This window comes from Triticum aestivum, chromosome 7D (genome assembly GCF_018294505.1).
Source record: "Triticum aestivum cultivar Chinese Spring chromosome 7D, IWGSC CS RefSeq v2.1, whole genome shotgun sequence".
Lineage (NCBI taxonomy): Eukaryota > Viridiplantae > Streptophyta > Magnoliopsida > Poales > Poaceae > Triticum > Triticum aestivum.
The window spans coordinates 36,342,067-36,363,647 of NC_057814.1; the positions used below are offsets into that span (position 1 = coordinate 36,342,067).

General features: G+C 48.6%; 2 protein-coding genes and 1 long non-coding RNA gene across 11 annotated transcripts; 1 reads left to right on the top strand and 2 right to left on the bottom strand.

The window, feature by feature from the left end:
- Positions 1 to 6,991: 6,991 nt before the first annotated feature.
- Positions 6,992 to 8,800, bottom strand: LOC123166135 (uncharacterized). The gene is made up of 2 exons (XM_044583905.1): positions 7,788 to 8,800; positions 6,992 to 7,714 (listed from the first exon to the last, which is right to left on the bottom strand). Exons 1-2 carry the CDS (start codon positions 8,288 to 8,290, stop codon positions 7,561 to 7,563), a joined length of 657 nt encoding a protein of 218 aa, XP_044439840.1. The 5' UTR covers positions 8,291 to 8,800; the 3' UTR covers positions 6,992 to 7,560.
- An 804-nt stretch (positions 8,801 to 9,604) lies between these two features.
- Positions 9,605 to 11,729, top strand: LOC123168191 (uncharacterized). 3 transcript variants are annotated; one of them, XM_044586067.1, is made up of 4 exons: positions 9,605 to 9,700; positions 9,896 to 11,086; positions 11,173 to 11,245; positions 11,550 to 11,729. In XM_044586067.1, the coding sequence occupies exons 2-4, from the start codon at positions 9,927 to 9,929 to the stop codon at positions 11,553 to 11,555; spliced, it is 1,239 nt and encodes a 412-aa protein (XP_044442002.1). In that variant the 5' UTR covers positions 9,605 to 9,700; positions 9,896 to 9,926; the 3' UTR covers positions 11,556 to 11,729. The 3 variants fall into 3 exon arrangements, with proteins under 3 accessions (XP_044442002.1, XP_044442003.1, XP_044442001.1); XM_044586068.1 differs by lacking the exon at positions 9,605 to 9,700 and having other exon boundaries at positions 9,711 to 11,090; XM_044586066.1 differs by lacking the exon at positions 9,605 to 9,700 and having other exon boundaries at positions 9,711 to 11,086.
- A 6,302-nt stretch (positions 11,730 to 18,031) lies between these two features.
- Positions 18,032 to 21,308, bottom strand: LOC123167094 (uncharacterized). Of its 7 annotated transcripts, none has more exons than XR_006483792.1 (5): positions 21,067 to 21,308; positions 20,443 to 20,545; positions 19,086 to 20,105; positions 18,519 to 18,572; positions 18,032 to 18,411 (listed from the first exon to the last, which is right to left on the bottom strand). It is a non-coding gene; the product is annotated as an uncharacterized lncRNA (long non-coding RNA). The 7 variants fall into 7 exon arrangements; XR_006483794.1 differs by having other exon boundaries at positions 18,478 to 18,572; XR_006483793.1 differs by having other exon boundaries at positions 18,032 to 18,572; positions 19,086 to 19,184; positions 19,487 to 20,105; positions 21,067 to 21,307.
- Between the last annotated feature and the right edge of the window lie 273 nt (positions 21,309 to 21,581).

A 21,581-nucleotide genomic window follows, 5' to 3' on the forward strand; every position in this document is an offset into this window, starting at 1 on the left:
CATTAGTACCGGTTCGTGGCACCAACCGGGACTAAAGGTTAGTCCTTTAGTCCCGGTTGGTGCCACCAACCGGTACTAATGGGCTTTGAGGCATTAGTACCGGTTCATGGCACGAACCAGTACTAAAGGGTCCATTTTCAAACTCTACCCCCCCCCCCCCCCCCCGCGGACCGCCTTTTCAGTTTTAGAAAAAACAAAAGAAAATGATGGAAATGTCAGAAAAATAAAATAAAATAAGTTTCCCATGTGATATGTGGTCTAGTTGTTGGGAAAATTAACAAATATGAATTTCGACTTTATTTGCAAAATCTCTCTGGAATTTCTTAAAATGGGCATAACTTTTGCATACGAACTCGGATGAAAAAGTTTTTTATATGAAAAATCATCTACTCGAAAAGTTACATCCAAAATTCGGCAAACACGACATAGATTTTGCGATATTTAGGCGTTCCACAGTCTTTTTGCATTGAAAACATAATCTACTAAAAAAACTGCTACTGTCGCGCCTATAGGTCGAAGAACTTGCTGAAGGCGGCGAAGTCGCCGTCGTCGTCGTCCTCATTCTCCTTCTTCACACCGCGGCCGTCGCTGGACCCCTGCCCGGGGTCACCCCTGGCGGATTTGTTTGGCCGGCGGCGGTGCCTCATCGTCGCCGTACTCGAGGACGATGACGCCTCCCTCGTCGCGGCCACGGCCCCGAGCGGCGATCTCCTATAGGACACGACGCTGGCGCTCCATCTCCAGTTAGGCCCAGTCCTCCAGCACCCACTTCATGGCAGCCTCGTCGTCGAGTGCGGCCATCTCGCCCTTCACGGGGGCGAGCCCCGGCTCCATCTTCGGCTTGACGAGGCGGGAGGTAGGAGCCGAGGAGGCGCGGCCGCCCTCGTTGATGACGAGGGTGGCGTCGCGGGTGCGCCGGCCGAGCGGCATTTCTACGGGCTCGGCCTGGACGCTGACCGGCTGACCGGGACTAAATTTACAGGTGGAGCTCCAGGCTGCGTCCACGTGGACGGCCTTTAGTCCCGGTTCGTGTAAGAACCGGGACTAAAGGGGGGAGGCATTAGTAACGACCCTTTAGTCCCGGTTCAAAAACCGGGACTAAAGGCCCTTACCAATCGGGACAAAAGCCCCCTTTTCTACTAGTGATTTGAAAGAACACACGCATATCCGGGATTTTTAGCTGATATATCATTTAGTAGAACATAAGTGTTCTAATTTATCCAGAGTAAGGACAACAATTGAGAAGGGATAAAAAGTAGCACAGATAAATAGCAAGCTATCTGATAAACATTATATTTTCTAAGCACATTCGTAGAGAAAATTCTGAAGTAATAAGCAATAAGAATAATCTTGCATGCATCATTTATATATAAGAAATTTTTAGCATGATTCGTTCTACTGACAGATATGCCGTACAATCATCGTACAAGCATGGTGAATAAAAAACAAAATTGAAAGGACAAGTAAGAAACAGACCAATGTCCTAAGATCTGCAAATGAGAAGTAACGGAGCCTAGGGATTGTTTGAAGTGCTGACCTCCTCTATGACAAGGAACGACGTCGAGCTTTGATGATTTAAAGCATTGTCCAAGAGGTATACTGGTGCACTCACCGAACTCAGCCGTAGAAACTTGGGGACGAGCATCTGACCTGCGGTTACCAGCGTGCTCAAGCCATTGCATCTGTCACCTCCATAATTGTCTCTCTTCCGCTGCCACCGAACTGGAGCAGAGCAGTTTGTCCGTTCAATAATTCTTCTGAAGATATAGTGTTAAATTGTAATCATGCAATCATCTAAGAACCATACTAATTGATAGGGAAAGGAAACGTAAAAGTAAATAATGAAACCTGCATAGTGCATCTTTCCTGACTCCAGAGCACGACACCAAGTAGACAAACACCCTTGAGGCCATGGTAGAGTGAGGATCCTCCCATGTTCCTTCGATGAAAGATGATTGGACTACAAAAGAAGGTAAAAATAAGTAATGGAGATGTCATCTACCTGTGCACTCTCAGTTATATATATATATATATATATATATATATATATATATATATATATATATATATATGTTACAGCCAAGCGATAGGGGTTCGATAGGGGTTCTTTTGAGAAAGAAAAGAAAATCGGTGGGGGTCTTCATTTGTCCGATGGAGGGATAATGAAACGAAACGACCTATGTACTCTCCTTTGTTAATAATAGTAGAGATTTTATAATGTGCTTGTCTCAGCAACGATGATTCAGTGGATATTGCCTGTGGAAACCTGTGTAGCATTGAATTGAGGTACATCAACATTGAATCTTTTTGCTGCAGCTTTCTTTTCTAGTCGGGCCATCTGGAGCTTCTATAGGTGTTCTTGTTTCTTATCTTGAGAAGGGTGTTCTTGAGATACTTGCTGACATTTGATACTAATATAAGAGTTGCAGCCTTCTTTTCTGTGTGTGCCTAACACCCCTTCTAAAGGTATTCCGCCTTCTTATCATCAGACATTTGGGCATACCACCCTTGACCTCGCTGCAGTTGTATATCCCGCAAATTCTCACCCACGTGATTTTCATTCCCCGTTCTAGACTTGTTTGTAAGGTCCTTAAACTGGGAATGATTCCCTGCCCGTAATATAGAAGTACCCGAATGTCTGTTCTCCATCTGCGAGATGTGTGTACAAAATCAATGAAAATCAGTATAATATGATCATGAACATGTGAGAGCAAAATTCAAGCAATTCAAATCACATTGGTAATGAAGCATAACTTCTGAATGTGTGCATTCAAATGATCAAAGAGTTTCTATCACTGCTACATTGATCATGGTACAACACTTTTAATTTATCGCTTATCATTGAAACATAGAGAGTTGTCATCACTGCTGCGGCAAATGACCCCATTTTGCACTTAATTGGATGACTTCACAGAGTACATGATTGCTCAGAACACATTTTTTTAGGAACACTTAATTGTAGCTACAAGGTAATAATGTATGTCTGTTTCAGTGTAATTGGCAGTCCTGTCTGCTACATCAAGAGCGAGACAAAGAAATAGCAAGCTACAACTAATTGAGATAGTATCAACATCGACAGATGCAAATATTGCCAAATCGTAGCAAAATGAGAAAAATCATTGGTGGCATTCAAGAACATCTAGCGACCATCTCTTAAATGCTTGTAACGAACTCTGAACATTCTAAAAAATATCCTTCTCAAGATAAAAAAACAAACTGGGCCAGATTTCCTTTCATACACAAATACAGGAGTAGAAGTAGAACAGATGTGCTACAACCAAACAACAAGTCTAAGAAGCCTATTTCGAGGGGAAATGAACCAAATTGAAAGCAAACGACAGTTACATACCTCTCTTTTGGCGCTCATGGTGCTGCGTCGCTCCACCTTTGGCTCCGCCTTGTGGGCGACTTGGTTGCCACCGGAATCCAGGCCGGCCAACCTCATCAGCCTGCACGTCTTGTTTGCTTCGACGGCATACCCACTCAGTGACGGAGCGTGAACCAAATATAAGAGGGGCAATGACTGAGCGCTCAGCCTCGCTATGCCACCAAACTGGGCTAGCTAATGGGCTAGATATCCTATAAAAAGGAGTTTGCAACTTGGAAAGGGGGGCCAGAGCGAGAGCAGCGATAGAGAGGACGAGCTCGCCTGCTCCCGGAACGAGTACGAATGGAACAGAGACGCGTGTGTTGGTGTATTCAATGCATTCGTATGGATGAGCGAGTGATACGGCCCGTTAAACAGTAGCGTACAGTCACGGCGGTGGCTATACAGATAGCACGATGACGGTACACCGTTGGCATGACGCGGGGGAGACGGTGGATAACGATTGGCACGGCTGTGGCCCGTTAAACAACACTTGCGAGGGGGTGACCTTGTCCACGCCCAATTCAGAGCAGTCAACTAGCTAAGATCATCCTCAGGCGCCCGGCTGGACCAAGAGGTATACAATTGTATTTCTAGTTCGGATACCGCTTAAATTTGAGTACGTTATCTGAATTTTTGGTGCTGAATCATATTGATCTGTGTTGTCATGAGGGGGAGACATGCTGCGTGATCATAGTTAGAAGAGGGGTTTATTCCATTTTCGATTATGTATTAGTGAAAACGTTTCTCAATTTGAACAGGGTACCGTTGGACATGCACCTACCGAACGCCCACATGTGCTGGTAGAATCAGTGCCCTCCAGAAAACCTTGAGAAGTTATGCAGAGAAAAAGACTGACACAGTCATAGTTTCAGCGGTTGGAAACAACTTTGATTCACTCGGAGAAGCATCTGACTATTACAATCGGCATTCCTGGGAAATTGGGTTCGGAATTAGGTATGGCAAGAGAAGTACATGAGATTTTTAAATAGCCTTACATTGTTCCTATATCCTCACTGTTGCAGTACATGACATTTTTACTAATGCATCCCCATGCGTGCAGACATCTCCAGTAATGAAAATGAACACACCACTGGAATTGCATGCTAGTGGTGTCTGTCTACACTTGGGCTATATTTGAAAATTTTGGTGAAGTTATATAGGAATCAATGCAGTACAAAGTAGAGGAGATCAGTAAAGGAAAATCCTATTTTGTGCGGCGATATCATCCAGAGAAACACGAGAAGTGGTGTAGGGTTGTGTATAAAGTTGAAGTTGTTGAGGAAGGGAAGGAACTGATAGGTGAGTGTGCTAATTTTGAGCACACATGCTTGCTGTGCTTCCATTCAGTAAAGGTAACCAAAAAACATTGCTTCTAGCACAGGTTCCTTTTTATTGAACATCATAAGTAAACGCAGCAGATATGTGATTTGCAGGCCCTCGTTTTCCTTGACATAGATTGGTCCAAGCAAAGCATATTTTGAAATGTTGGAAAAAAGATGCAAGGGATGTACTGCCAACCCACTTGTAGCATCTTTAGAAGGATAGCATTTCTGTGAACTCAATAGCATTTCTGTGAACTCAATACGGAAACGAAAGTCTGGTCGACCAACCACAAGCAGGGATAAGCCTCCATATGATCACGATCTGCTTTACTGTGGTCTATTTCGACCTACAGAAATGATATGTGCTTTGAACGCAGAAGGACTATTGATCCTTTTGCGATTCTTCATAAGGCTTGTCGGCTCATTGATTCTTAAAGAGGTGATCTTCCTCAAAAAGAAAGGAAAGAGGCAAAATATTTAAACTGTGGCGTCGGTGGTCACAAGGAAGGTTGTGCTGCATGTTGTTGAAAATGCTACTTTAGAGGCAAATGCAATTTGTGGGTGACTTTGTTTAGTTTCAGTATTTTTGTTCTGTGGTTGAGGGCTTAATAGCCGCTAATTGTAAGACTGTCTTGTTGTGATAATAACTAGTACTACAGTTGTGATTGTGTCTCACTTTGACACTGTGAGTCTGTGATATGCATGATGATCTTGTAAGAAATTATGTATGAAGTTACCTACTGTTCACCTTGAATTTCACTGCGTTTTTTGTGTTCAAAATACAGTCCGTCTGATCCACTCCCTCCTGTGAGCAAAAATATAATTGATTTATGTGTCCCCTCTTGAGAAATTGCTTGGCATCAGGTTCCTGCACAACTTGGCACAGGTAGCACCGTAGCAGTGATTCAATGTGACTGTCACCTAACAAGTGTGAACACAGCCCCTGCTGTATGCCATGGGCGGGAACCTTTCAAACTCTTTGGGAGGGCTTCATAAGGGGGTTCTACTTAACGACAGGGCTACATCTCCTCCGCATAGCCCACACTATTCTACAGCCTATACCCCGCGATTCAGACGAGCTGTGTATGTGTCGAAGATGTCTGCATCTGCTTCCGGCGGAAGCTCTGTTGGCCATGTCTCCTCCGGTTTGAGCTCAAGTGCCCCTGCTTGTCAGCGATGGCCAAGGGCACCGTGTTCAGCATGTGAGCTATGAGGTTGACGCAGGTAGCGGCAGTGCTCCAGGGGATGCCGGCTGGGTGTACGAGCGTTCACTGCTTGAGGTACGTGTGCTCCAGTGGATACCCCGTCTGCATCTCCGGTACACGTTGCTACAGGATGAAAGACACCGTCGCTACTGCCTCGACGTCTGTCAACAGCACCGTACAAACGACGTCGCTTCACGTCCGCGTCTCGCATTTAATAAGCCGGCGTCTACGCCCTGGAATACGGAGTGCGTTCCACATCCCCATGCGAGCCGACGCCTAAGGATACCGTGAGCAGGCGAGCTCGTCCACACCAACGAGTTTTCGGGTAGGGTGCTCCATGGAGCCATCCCTTAATGCCAAAAATCGTAAGGTAGGGGAAGCTCAGGGTGAAGTGAAGTTCCTTGCCTCCCGGCTGTACTGCTAGAATATAACCTGAGAAAATGCATCTTGTTCAGGTACAACATGGCCAGAGGAGGCATGAGGTTTCCAGTGCCTCCCTTCATCCTAAATGCAGGTGCAAAACCAAAGGTTAATCCATTCAAAAGTTGATGATATACCTTGTAACTGACCTACGCATCGTATAAATACTCAGATTCATCATCAATGAAAAGCTGCTGATTCATTCATCTATCTATCTCTCAGTTTTACTTCTAAACACGTTATCATGTACTTTGCCCTCCGATTAAGCAATTTGGCCCGGCAAGGAAAGAGGAGAACAAGGATGAATAGGGGGCATCAATCTACATCAATTCAAAGATCATCCTCGGCTCCTGCTCGCGAGCGTCTTCTAGAGACCCGCGCGGTTTTTCTCTCTGTCTTGTAAACTCCCCCCCCCCCCCTTTCTTTTTTTTTTTGGTTTTTCGCTTCTTAGCTTGTAGTTTTGTTTTCGATGAAAAACCCTATATGACTGCCAAGTCCTTCGATTAATATAACAATCGGTGGGGCCTCCTTGCCCCCCCCCCCCCCCCCCCCCCCCCCCGTCATTCTCGAAAAAAAAGATCATCCTAGATCAGAACGGAGAAATCAAACCAAAAGAAACCAACTGATCATACTCCAAACAGGAACTGGAAATTGGTCAGATTTTTTCAATCAAGTAACCACAACAGATTGATCCTTGTTTTTCATCTTTATTAGTGGCCAGGAATTACAGAAAAAGGCTTCTTGCCCGCTTTACATATAAAGCACCGATCATCAAGCACCCAGTACAAACACACGCTACCACAACACACGCACACATCCAGGGCAAGATACATAGACGCTGAGCGCAGCAACACCACTCCTAACACTACCACCACAAAGAGATGAAGCTACATATGACGAACCATGTGCTCCAAGGCGCCGCCTTCAGGAAGGGAACGGCACCGGAGAGCCGCCACCGCCCGATCCAAGGTTCAGAGTTTCCCCTGAAGCCGCATGACGGGCCAATGAGAGCCGCGACGACGCCCTCAAGAAGGGAAAGATCTTCGCCGCCGCCGGTACGTCCGAAGATAGAACAGGTTTTCACCTCAGCCAACACTCACCGCCACCGAACGCCACACCCCAGCAACCACGCCGCCCACACAGCCATGGAGACCGGGCAACACCAAGGCACGGGTTCTGCCCAAGAGCACCGCGCGACCACCACCAGGGCCACCGACCCGGCATCCAAGACCTTGACACCACCTCACCTGAGACCCGCCGCACCCCAACGAAAGAGGCGAGCGGAAAGGTCCCACCTTTCGCACCCTTGGGCGACCCAGCGTCGAGACCCAATAGGCCGGCCAGAACTGGCATCCATCGACCCGCCCTGCTTCCCCGAGCGCGAGACGAGCTCGGTCCTGCAGCACCAAGAGGGGGACGAGGTCAGTCCTGCTGCACCGTGCACGAGACGAGCTCGGTCCTGCTGCACACCGTGTGTGAGACGAGTTCGGTCCTGCAGCACCAGGCGCGAGACGAGCGGTGGACCGCAGCTGGGAGAGGACCATATGGGAGTAACGTCCGGACGACGAGGAGATGAAGTGAAGGTTGAAACGGTTGGCCTGCAGACGAGCCGACGCCGGAGAAGAAGCCGGCCGTCGCCGCGAGCAGAGCCGCCGAGCCACCGTGTAGCGGCCGCGCCACCAGGAGCTCACCGTCCATGCGTCGGACCTCCCCGCACCGCTGCCCAGGGCCGGAGCAACAACCATGCCAGGCTGCTGCCCAACCCGCACCACCCGCCCGAATCCCGATGCCAGATCCAGGACGAGCACGCCGCCACCCGCCCCGCAGTAGCCATCCCACCTACATGGGGATACAAGGGGATCTCCAGGAGCGGCAGGAGGAACCACCGGCGGCCACCAGGCCATCCGTCGGCCGAGCCACCGCACCAAAAAGGGCACGACTCCGGCTCCGGCGCCGCCTGCAGCCCGCATCATGGCCACGCCGCCCGCAGCCAGATCGAGATCTCGCTGCACAGCCGCCACCAGTACGAGCGTGCACCACCGCCACGCAGCCGTCCGCGCGGACGCCGAGGCCAGCCGCGACTGCGGCGAGACTCCTGCACCACGCCGCCGCGCCCCACGAGTAGCGCCGCGCCACAGCCCGGCGGCTCCGTCCTGCGTCGGCCACTACCAAGCAGGGAGGAGGAGGGGGCCCGCCGCCGCCGGTGCTGCACGGAGGCGGGGGATTGGGGGGACCGGCGGCGACGGCTAGGGATGCCTCCCGGTCGCCCGCGGGGGCGACGCGGGTGGGCCGGGCGTGGTTTTCCTCCGTGGCCACGAATTTGGAAATGTTCGTATCTTCTCATGGGCGAAGACAAAGAAAAGTGCGAACAGAGCTTGTCGATCTGGCTTCAACCAAGAAAATAACAATAACAGAGATTACCTATTTAACAACGGATTGCTTTTCCCATGAGTAACGCAAATCACAAGAAGAAACAATCGATTGTGTATTACCAAGAGGCGCTCTCACGCGCACACGTCGCCATCCCCATCCGGCCGGCGCAACTTCCCATGACCCCTTGCTCAACTGGCACACGGCACATGGCATGGTGCGTCCCGGCAGCCGACGAGTCGCTGCACCCTCCGGCTCGACTGTATCACCGTCGACTCTTGCACTCGCCTCGGCCCTCAGCCACGGCCAGACTCGTCGATTTGAGGCGCTCAGCCGGCGCACGACCCTCCAGTGCGGTTTCATCGGCACAAGGGAGCGGGGTAGCAATAATCCATCTAGGAACGGCGGTGACCGGCGCGGCCCTCGGCCTGCGTCGTCGAGGAACGGCGGAGGCCTCTGCGCAAGTTGCGTACTCCATCCTGGCCTCTGTGTAGCAAACGGGATGATTGATTCATGGAGGGACGCACCACCTAGAGGAATGCCTCCGCGCGGGCTGCAGTCGTCGCGGTGGCGGTCGAGCCGAGCGGGCGCCGACACGCTACGTGCAGGTGACGACCCGAGCGTTGATTGTGGCGGCGAAAGGATCGGGGGTAGGGCTAGAGCTAGGAATAGGAATCGAGTACGTGGGTTCGGGAGGGAGAGAGAGGGCGGTTTAACCGGTTTTTTCAGTGAAAAAATCGATGGACGTGGACGAGATCATGTAAGGGAAAATCGATGGTGGGGCTGACGATCGATGGGAGGGGAGGAGCGAACGAACGAAACGAGCGACCAGTGGGAGTCCATCGTCTTTAGGAGTAGAGATAAGTCGTCGGACAGTGGGAGTCCATCGTCTTTGAACTTGATTGTGCATCATCTATCCCAACTCTTGTCCGTATCGTACATAAACCCAATCATATTCCGTTTCTATATAACGAGAACCGAATTAGATTGCATCGAGCCTAAACTAACGCGAGGTGTGTTATCGCTTGCCCAACTTTTTTAATCGCGCCGCGTATCTTTCTTCCTGCCGCCAGCCGTGAAACTCTTACGTCTAATACCGTGCATTAATATTATAGTTTGTTGAGCTATGGATTCCGTGGTTCCAGTAACCTTTTTCAGTCTATTATTGTTTATAGTTTTTCTAACAAAATAAAGTTGGTTTCTTGCAGGTTTGGATCGTGAATCTGTAACAAGAGCAATATGTCACCTTCACTGCCGCCGGCCACCCGGTCTCCATGGGCATCGCTGCCAGAAGATATGATTCGTCTTGTGGCGGGGCGCCTGCTGGCCGGCGACCTGACGGACTACGTTCGCCTCCGTGCCGTCTGCACCAACTGGCGGTCTTCCACCGTGTCTCCGCGCGGCCGAGGCGTGATCGACCCACGCTTTCACCCGCGCCGCTGGATGATGTTCGCTGAGGGCCATGGACTTCACCCCGGCCATGAAAATCTCTGTGGACACGTCCGGTTCTTCAACCTCGACTCGGGGATCTTTGTCCGCGTCCGGCTCCCACTGTTGACGGATCACTGTGTTCTTGACTCCGTGGAGGGCCTCCTGGTCCTCCAGCGAGACGAGGACACCGCCATCCGCCTCCTCCACCCTTTCACCGGCGACATCGTGGAGCTCCCACCCCTCACGTCTCTTGCCATGCAACTCAAGGCTGATTATACGCAGGCAACCAAGCTGAAACTAATGAGAGATATGTCTGCTTCCATCTCGGTGGCTGCCGACGGAGTCGTGAGAGTCATGGTCTTGATTGGTACGACATGGGCAGCTGTTGCTACCTCCCAAGATACGGAGTGGACTATGCTGCCTTGGAGAATTCCGGGTCATTACCAACCATTGTCATCAGGAGGCAAGCAATATCTGGTGCATGATACTTTCTTTGAAGATAGTCCTGAAGTATCACAGATTTTCCAGATGGAGGCGCACCTGCAGGATGCACCAAAGCTGATCGCCGCGATCCCAAAGAAGAAACTCGCCTATCCTCTCTATCTGGTAGAATGTGACTCGGAGGTCCTGGTGGTCGGGCACAAGGACAGGTCCTTCACCCACCTGGCGGTTCACAGGCTGTCGGATCTTGTTTCAGGACGATATGTCCCGGTAAAAGGAATCGGAGACAAAGTCATATTCGTGGGAGGACGGGCATTGTGTGTCTCTTCCAAGATATTACTGCCTCCCACTACAGGCGACGCCGTGATCTATCGGCGTCCACGGGAGTTAACATTTTCTCAATATTGTCTTGGTAGTAGCACCTGGTCGCTAGCAACCGATGAATGCAGCATGAGCATGAGCGGCTTGACACAAGGACCATGTAGCCTTATCCCCCATGTCTTTACATGTTGCTCTCGTCGTCACTGGTATGTACGTATGCTCTACCTGCTTAATTGATTGTTTATGATAACATACATGCATACATTGTTAATTAATTATTATTCACTTGTAGGAACAAGGGACTAATGTATTGGCGGGATAATGAACCACTCACGTGGAAGGTGAACCAAAAGTTTCGAGACGGGGTAAATCATTGAGACTCATGACCCCTCCCTCATAAGCCCTACTCGTTTATTTAGCGACCAAGTAGAGTTGTACTTTCAATTTGATGTGTCTTTCTTTCATTCTAGCCAGCCTCTACTGTTCATAATCTTAAATAGCTTATGCGAAAACAAGCTAGATTAATTACAGCCAGAAATTGCTCCAAAAGTTTATTTTACCTATCTGATCCATGATTTCCTTGTACATGTGCTCATTCTAATTTTACTGGTCTTTTTTCTTATGATAACCCTCTGACATCTTCTTTTGTGTTCATGTCCTTTTCTCTAGGCCTAATTGTTCTTGCATCCAAAACGCTGGAGATTGCTATCCGCTGCATCCTTTCCGCCACGAAGAGAAATGCAGAAATATTGGAATATGCTATCGCTTTTTTAGATGAACCCCTTCGATTCCACCTTGGCAGGCTAAGTGTTAGATATTGCAAATATAACAGACCTAGAAATCTCGCCCATCAGGCATCTCTAAGAGAAGAGCCAATTGTACCAGCATATGATGGTTTCATACACATGTTGATATATCACGATGTGTTGAAATAGATAGGTGGAATTTTGAAAAACAAATCTAGCGAAGATACTAATTAATCTTTTAAACTGACTAGCGAAGCTAGCTAGCTACCAACAAAAAAAAATTCGTTCCTCGTCAGGATGTGAAGCTGTGAACCCGTGGTGCTTGTGCGTTTGGTTGACCTTTTAGGCAAAGGCACCAAGCGGGCAAATTAATAAAGCACCAAACGGCCAGCATGCTTAAGAACAGCCTACAGGCAACGAAAACACACAAGCAAATAAAAATAAAAAGATGAAGCACAACTTGAGCATCGAGGCCCTTGCCGAGCTCAGTGATCCGACCGGAGAAGAAGTAGAGTCAATGAAGGCAGTGGCGAAGCCAGGAGTTCAAAGTTGTGATGTCAATTCAAAATTGTGATGTCAAGTAGTTATATTTAGATTAATTTATATTATTTTTTGGACGTTTTCTACGCATTTGGCCTTAATCCTGTGCAGTCAATTGACTACACAAAACACCCTTGGCACCGCCACTGAATGAAGGAACACCACAGAGAAACTCATGCCATCGTCAACCTCCAGGAGGCCAAACATTATCGTCATGCCATCCGTGTCCACCTCTAGAGAAAGCACTCTACTTTCTCGCCCTGGATCGAAGAGCGCCACCCCGTCAGGAGGTAAATTAGCTCCCCGAGCACACATAAACAGTGACAAACAATGCTGCCAAGGGGGAGAAGAGTGAGCATCACCGCCTCATCAAAGCCGCCATGCATCCATGAACAACACCGCCGCCCGCAGCACCAACCACAAAACAAGACATAAACTGTTCGGAGAGATCGCCATCGAAGATGCGGTAAGAGCATGGCGACGGTGTCAAGGCAAGCTTGGCCTACAATCGGCGAGAGGCTGCTACCCGAGAGGGGAGCACTTCCCCCTCTCGCCTAGGATCGAGTGCGTTGACACGCCGGCTAGTAAGGACTTCCGAGGCAGCAGAGCACTCGTCAACACGCACCGCAACCGCTAATAGCTACCCCCACTCACTGCCGGACTCGTCCATCACCCATGTTGTCTCAAGGCAACACCTCCATCAAGGGAACGACGCTGGAGCGCCTCCTGTGACGCCCCCGATTCAATCATACACAATCATGCACGCAAATGTGTACGATCAAGATCAGGGACTCACGGAAAGATATCACAACACAACTCTAAAAGTAAAATAAGTCATACAAGCATCATATTACAAGCCAGGGGCCTCGAGGGCTCGAATACAAGTGCTCGATCATAAACGAGTCAGCGAAAGCAACAATATCTGAGTACAGACATAAGTTAAACAAGTTGCCATAAGATGGCTAGCACAAACTGGGATACAAATCAAAAGAGGCGCAGGCCTCCTGCCTGGGATCCTCCTAAACTACTCCTGGTCATCGTCAGCGGCCTGCACGTAGTAGTAGGCACCTCCAGTGTAGTAGGAGTCGTCATCGACGGTGGCGTCTGGCCCCTGGGCTCCAACGTCTGGTTGCGGCATCCAAGAAGAAGAGGAAAAGGGGGGGGGAGGGAGCAAAGCAACCGTGAGTACTCAACCAAAGTACTCGCAAGCAAGGATCTACACTACATATGCATGGGTATATGTGTAAAAGGCAATATCAGTGGACTGAACTGCAGAATGCCAGAATAAGAGGGGGATAACTAGTCCTATCGAAGACTACGCTTCTGGCAGCCTCCGTCTTGCAGCATGTAGAAGAGAGTAGATTGAAGTACTCCAAGTAGCATCGCATGGCATAATCCTACCCGGCGATCCTCCCCTCGTCGCCCTGTGAGAAAGCGATCACTGGGTTGTCTCTGGAACTTGTCTGCGTGTGTTTTATTAAGTATCCGGTTCTAGTTGTCATAAGGTTAAGGTACAACTCCGGGTCGTCCTTTTACCGAGGGACACGGCTATTCCAATAGATAAACTTCCCTGCAGGGGTGCACCACATAACCCAACACGCTCGATCCTCTTTGGCCGGACACACTTTCCTAGGTCATGCCCGGCCTCGGAAGATCAACATGACGCAACCCTACCTAGGCACAACAGAGAGGTCAGCACGCCGGTCTAAATCCTATGCGCGCAGGGGTCTGGGCCCATCGCCCATTGCACACCTGCACGTTGCGTACGCGGCCGATGAGCAGACCTAGCAACCTCCATTACAAAGGAAGTTGCGTTACGCGGTCCAACCCGGCGCGCGCCGCTCAGTCGCTGACGTCAAGAAGGCTTCGGCTGATACCACGATGTCGAGTGCCCATAACTATTCCCGCGTAGTTGGTTAGTGCGTATAGGCCAGTGTCCAGACTCAGATCAAATACCAAGATCTCATTAAGCGTGTTATTTTGAAGTAACCACGGACGCCGACCAGGGCCAGGCCCACCTCTCGCCTAGGTGGTCTCAACCTGCCCTGTCGCTCCGCCACAAAGTAACAGCCGGGGGCCGTCGGGAACCCAGGCCCACCTCTACCGGGATGGAGCCACATGTCCTTCCAGCCCCCACATCAAAATCACTTGCGGGTACCCAACGAGCCGACCCGACTTTAGTCACCACCTGAATAGTATGTATGTACAGTATATACCCGTGATCACCTCCCGAGTGATCACGGCCCGATAGTATAGCATGGCAGACTGACAAGAATGTAGGGCCACTAATGGTAAACTAGCATCCTATACTAAGCATTTAGGATTGCAGGTAAGGTATCAACAGATGTAGCAACAATGACAGGCTATGCAACCGAATAGGATTAATCGAAACAGTAACATGCTACACTAGTCTAATGCAAGCAGTAGAGGGAAGAATAGGCGATATCTAGTGATCAAGGGGGGCTTGCCTGGTTGCTCTGGCAAGAAGGAGGGGTCGTTAACTCCGTAGTCGTACTGGGTAGCAGCGGCGTCGGTCTCGTAGTCTACCGGAGAGAAGAGGGGGAAGAAACAATAAATACAGTGCAAACATAAGCATGACGATGCAAGACATGACAATGAACGGTGCTATGTGTGCCCTAATAGGTGGTACCGGCGCACGGGGGAACATCCAGGAAAGTATCCCGGTGTTTCGCGTTTTCGGACAGATGAACCGGAGATGAAATGTTGCAGGTTCGCTATGCTAAGGACGCGTGGCTGATTAACGGGCTGCGTATTCGGATTCGTCTTGTCGTTCTGAGCAACTTTCATGTACAGAGTATTTTCATCTGATGAACGGTTTATTTTATATTATTTTCAAAGCTTTACCCATCTTCAAAAAGTATTTTAATTCAATATATTAAATTGGAAATTGCTACGGGTACCCAGTGGGTGTACCCAGCCGAATGCATGTGAGGCAGACGGGTGGGGTCCAGGGGGTCGACCGAGTCAACAATTTGACTGGTCAAACTGGATAGGGAACCCACATGTAAGTGTCTATTAGGGTTAACTAACTAACTAATTAGCTAATTAAACAAATCAATTTTAATTTAGTTAATTAATTACTTTATTTAATTAATTACAAGTTATTATAATTATTTTTATTTATTTATTTTACAGGGGCATGGGGCCCCACTTGTAAGTGGCCCCGGAGGCCACTGGTGCTAGCGGTTAACGGGCGCCGGCCCTACTGGGCAGTGGCCCAGCCAGGCACGGGGCAACTGCACATGAACGGCAGGGAGCGTCGGCGGCCGCGGCGCCCCGCCGGTCGGCAGCAGCAGCTGCGGGGAAGGGGGATAGCAGCAGCTGTGATGGTTCTGAGCCTCCACAGCGCCATGCCGCCGATCTTCGCCGCCATCAATGAGTGAGATGAAGTACCGCTCCACCACGGCATGTACAAGGTGAGGAAGGGCGAGGTCCCCATCGGAGACACGGCCGGAAGTCAGACGGGCCACCACCAGGAACCAGACAAGCTCGCCATGCACACCCAGCATCCCCATGCCCAAGTCGGCGCCTTCAAGAAGGTGACGACGCTGTGGCGCCGCCGCCGCTTAGCCACCGGGGCTAGGGTTTTCACCCGGGCGCAGGGGAAGGGGGGAGGCAGGGGAGGTTTAGCCTTGGCGCCGCCACCAAGGAGGGAATGGCGTGGGGGACGCCATCGACGCCGTGACCGCCACCGGCGGCCAAGGGTTTCCCCCGGCCAAGCACCCTGCCGCCACCTCCGAACCAGCCACAACATCGGCAGGCGCGTGCACGCCGGAGATCCAGGCCGGCCGGAGGTCATGCATCACGAGCGGACCAGATCGCCTCCGATCTGACGAGGGGAGCCCGGGGCCTCCCCGCGCCATGACCAGCGCCCACCGGGACCTCGCTGCCCGCGCAGCCGAGGGGATCCGGCCTACCTCACCGACGAGCACTCCCCGCCGCCGGAGGAGCGCCGTCCGCACCAGCGAGGCCGCCGCCTCAGATCCGGGCCCTCACCACCGAAAGGGAGCGGCCAGAGGCCTCGCCGCCGCCCTCACAGGCAGCCGCGCGGGGGCCCCGGCGACCGCCTCCGGCAGCGGCGAGGAGGAGGGGAAGGGGGAGGAGGCGGCGCGAGGGAAGCCTAGATCGCCCCCGAGTCGCCCTCGGGAGAGCGACGCGGGGGAGAGCGGCGCGAGGGAAGCCTAGAACTGTTGTAGAACTCTGTGCAATGTGATGGATGAGAATAAGAGGGGTGTCATGTATATGTAGAACTGTTGTGGCTTTTGAGCAAAAAACCCAACAAGCAAATTAGGCTATGACTCAAATAATCATCACCAATTTTTTCACGCAAAGCATTCTTCACAATATTCATAGCTGGAAAACCTATTTTGTCCACCATCAGTTTAGCAATCACCTATTTTGTCCAACCTAGGAAACCTTCTTTCATGGATTATATTATTTATGTAGAGACCAAGTTCATTTTCAAGAGTATCATATCTCTGTGATTAAAATCATCAAGATAAAGCTTAGCTAATTCCAGCAACTTCTCCTTGTCAAAACAACAAAGTAAATCACTCGTGCTCAAAGCAGACCCATTGGTGGCGGCAGCCCCTGGGTTGTGGTGTTGCCATCTCTTTATTTCCTTGTCAAATACTTCTCCATTATCTTGCTTCTTCATTAATTTTGTACATAATTTTGTAGGGGAAGATGATTCGTCCTATGTTATCTTTGAGGATGACGCTATGGATGATCACATCGCCAATGGCAACACTCGAGTTTGCAATATGATGGTGAGAACATGATGATAACAAGTATGCATCCGGAGGAGGATCTCACTAGTCCATTTGCACTTCAACTAATGAGCGACAATCTTATGGCATTTTGTTGCAGCAACTGTCATATGGAATATGATGGATGAGAAATAGTAAAATGATGCGTATATATGTGATGCTGCTGATCATGAACCTAGGTGAACTTAGAAATGTGTGTTGTGTTGTCATTGCCCTGTGCAATGTGATGGATCAGAACATTGCCAGGAGAGCAGGTTATTTCTGAAAGTATATACCCTCTCAGCTTTTTCCTGACGGCCATCTGCCACGAAAAGGGGTTTAATAAACCTGACGAGACTTATGATTTTCCTGTGGGTTGCCGTCAGGAACAACCGACAGGAGTTGTTTCCCTGTCGGCCAACCGTCAGGCAAATATTCTTTTCCCTGTCGATTTAATCCTGTTGGCTTTTTCCTGTCGGGTAGCCGTCAGGAATATATTTCCTGACGGTATTTTGCAATTTCCTGTCGGTTTTTAGCCGTGGGGAATAGTCGAGTTTCTGGGAGTGCCGGTGCAAACTTTTCAGTACTTCTTCTTCTTGCACGCCTTGCACAAGTAAGGAAAGAAAATATAATACTTACCCTCTTTAAGTCACACTACCCGCAAACTGACTTTTTCCTGACGGCCAAAATCCGGCAGGAATCAACAGTTTTCGTCAGGAATGAGCCCCCGCCGTCAGGAATATTCCGTCAGGAACAGCTTTCAGGAAAGATTATTGTTCCTGACGGTCCCCGTCACGATAGTGTTCTTGACGGCAATTCCTGATGGGAGCCCCTCGCCGCCCAACCTCAAATTCCTGACGGCCCCACCGTCAGGAACATCTTCTGTTCCTGACAGGTAGTGGCACTCAGGACCGTACATTCAGGAATGAGCTCAACATATATCCATGACGGCTAGCTTCGTCAGGAAAGTATGAAAACTGTCGTCAGGAATCAACCAAGACAAACCAAAAATATTATTGGAAAACAGTATATATTCACAGCCACATGCAAATCTTTTGACAATCATGCATACACAAAGGTCACACGACCCGGTTTAAAATCACAACCAATTCCTAGGTCACAATGTACCCATCAAATTTATTTAAATCTCATTGTTCACAAGATCCACACATTCATATCATATCCAAGTCATGATTCATGGAAGCTCGACTTAACAGGAGGTGTCACCAAGTCCAAAACACGCATATACTAGTTGATTCCTAAATTGCCAGGAGAAGCAATTGACAAAGAAAGCCTAACTGCACTGTAGTTCACAATATTAACCACTAGTTATAGTACTGGAATTCCTAAATGTTTGTCCTGTGTTGGAATAGAACTATGCTCATCCGCATGAGTAGCATGAGGATTGTCTTCATCATGGGAACATTCTGCCAACGGAGTATCAGCATTCCCTTGGGCTTGGAAGGTTCCATTCACCTATACAACAGAAAAATATAGGAGATTTCAATGAACAACGGTGAAAGGCAAAACTGTGATACATACAGGTTTTCAAACCAAAAGGTAAGCTCCAGCTCATGACACACTTGTTGCTAGCCACCAAGCAAGTGAAGAAGACTTCTCTTATTGCCAAGTAGAGGCTGCAATTATGAAAATGTAACCGGAACATAATGAACAAAAGAAAAGAAAAGAAAAGGGAAGAAAAAATAAATGGTTGCAATCCAATGACCTATATCCATAGAATTCATGGCAAATGAAATTTTGTGGTGACCAACCCCCTTCACAACTTTACGTGATAGCAAACAAAATCCTCACTTCATAGGAAAAATCTAAGTATGCCGAAAACTAAACTGCATGTACAGAACTAGCACTACATGTAGAAAACTAGCAGTAAGCAACATATTTATAGCTTTGCAATGCAAGTTCCGAACATCAGCAGTTTAGCATCACTACAAGAACTTGCTGTATTTCAAGTAAGGACGGAACATGGGCATGAGCTAAAACAGTTGGAGAGCCTAAACAAGCTGCAAGGCAATCCGAAAATTCATCATCTTGAAAATGTTAAAAACAAGGAGGCGGGCGATGCAAAGCTAGCTGATAAGAAAAGACTAATATGACTGGAACTGTCCTGGGGTGGTTCCTTACAGACTTACCAGAAGTTCAAGTGGAGGTGCTTGAGGGCCTTCGCCCACCCAAGGGTCTGGTGAGGAGAACGGTGGCCCCAAGTATCTACAACGACTTCTACTCAGAAGCTGTATTTGTGAAGAAAATTAGAATAACTGGGGGCATACTCATAAATGCAAGTTTAGAGGTATATACATAGTGTAGTATAAGTGTTATTGGAGCAGCAGGGTGAAGCTAATGCACTGACAACTTTTTGCTATTCTACTTCTATGTTTGTGTACACAAGTTCAAGAGAAATGCAAAGGATGCCATCACTATAATTCAACTGTACTGATAATGGAACAAACAATTTATTGAAAAACAAAAATGTTACATTTTAGATTAACATTTGTCGTAGTTTTGAATACAGAGCAAAGGTGCAGGAACTTACAAGACACTTTTGAACATTATATTATTGATGGGGCCACAATCTCCACTCTCAACCACATTTGCAAACTTCCAACTTCATGAACTTGCAAGTGTTCATCTTTGTTTTTTTTTGACAGAAAGACTGTAAAGGAACCCCTACAGTATAATTGGTGCAACAAACCCAAATTGCAAGTACCATGCCTTGAACCTGGGTGGGTGGGAAGGCATCAGCCCCTTCCCACCACTAGGCTATGCCTTAGTCTGCGTGTTCATCTTTGTTGCTGCCATAGGCCATTCTTCTTTTCCTACATAAGAGAAGATGCTCTTCTAACAAACAACCAACACTCAAAACTCGGACAAAACTCGATATAGCAAATAATTGAAATACTAAGGTGATAAAACTAGAACTAGATCATCTCAATTGGCAGCATACAGGAACATACATCACACTAACTGAACAAGCAAGGGGTTCAAGAAATCAGCGAGGGAAGAGGTGAGATAATGGAGTACAGAACATAAATTTGGCTTCTGGAGCTTGGTGTTGCAGCAGTCTAAGACGTGGCTTTGAAGATGGAGAAGAACAGGAACATGTAGATGCAAGAGACGATCAGCAGCGGGTGTTGACAGAGTTCAGCAGCAAGCTGTCATTGGGGAAGAGCAGCGTCGTCATTGGAGAGGAGGTAGAAAGTTTAAATTGTGCTGCAAAAAGGCTCTAAATACTAAATGAATAAATGTTCTATCAATTATCTACAAGGAAAGAAAACATGTACGAGAACAAATAATCATTCTCAGGTGGTTAGTCAAAATATACATGAAAGACACCTTCTATTCTGTTCTCAGGTGGTTAGGGATAGCAATATATGGACAAGGATGCCGCCAAACACACCAAGCATGATTTATTGAACATGTGCCCATATGGTTACCCACAGAAGAGTTGACACATGATAACAATATATGGAAAAATAAAGCATTGTGTACCTTCCTGCTTACAAGCAGCAATCCCTCCCCATGGTCATCCTTCCATAGTTACTTGACCTCCAAAAAGATAGATCCATAGTTACTTGACCTCCAAAAGAAATATCTGAGAACACAAATTACATTAGTGATCCATAATCCACCATATTATATAGAAGCATAATTTCTAACTCATTCTGCAGGGCCATACATCTTTCCCTACATAAGGGAACATGTTTTTTCAACAAACTACCCATACTGGGAGGTCAAATGAAACTGAATGCAACTTACCAACACGCTTTTGGTCTGAATAAATGATCATGAGCCACTGCAGAAACATAGCGAATTTATCACAAGTACTTTAAGATTACTCAATCAACATCGTTTAAGTACAAAATGAAATTGTTAACTAAAAAGGCAAAATGTACGACTGTACACAGATTTGAAACTAATTTTCAATCGTAAATAGCATTTTTTTTCAACATACAGAAGTTCTTTGCATGGACATAAAATGCACAAAGTTACATATTCAGAATTAAGAATGAAATAGACTTTTTTGTAGCTGTGCAGCACATCTAAACTATTTGACACAACAGCCAGATTGGGTAGGGAAGATGAGAAAGAGGGCCTGGACAGGCAGGGAGTCACCTCTGCACAGGGAGGGAGGCGGATCTGGAAATCGCCGGCCAGGGAGGCGGATCTGGACGTCGCCGGCGAGTTGGGGTGGCGCTCGACGGAGAGGGGGGTGGCGCTCGACGGCGATGTGGGCGGCGCTCGACGGCTAGGGGGGGCGGCCGATCGGAACTGGACGGCCGGTACGGGGGAAGTGGCGGCGCTGGACGGGGAGTGGCGGTGGACGGGGAGTGGGAGGAGTATCTCGATGGGGAAAAGTGGATCGGGTTCTAGGTATTTTGACCAAGCCCTCCAGTATTTTGACCAAACCCTCCTGTTGAGAGCGCAAGTCGCGCGAAATACACCCCGGGAACGAAATTTCAGCGCGCTTTTCACTCTCCAAACGAAAATATCACGCGCCTCAGAAGCGAAAATATCTCCGGGTCCCGCGTAGGTATCTTCCTGACGGTCACATATACGTTCCTGAAGGTGTGCAAAGTGATTCGCGACGTGGATAGTGTCCCGACGCGAACGTGCAACTGCGTTCCTGA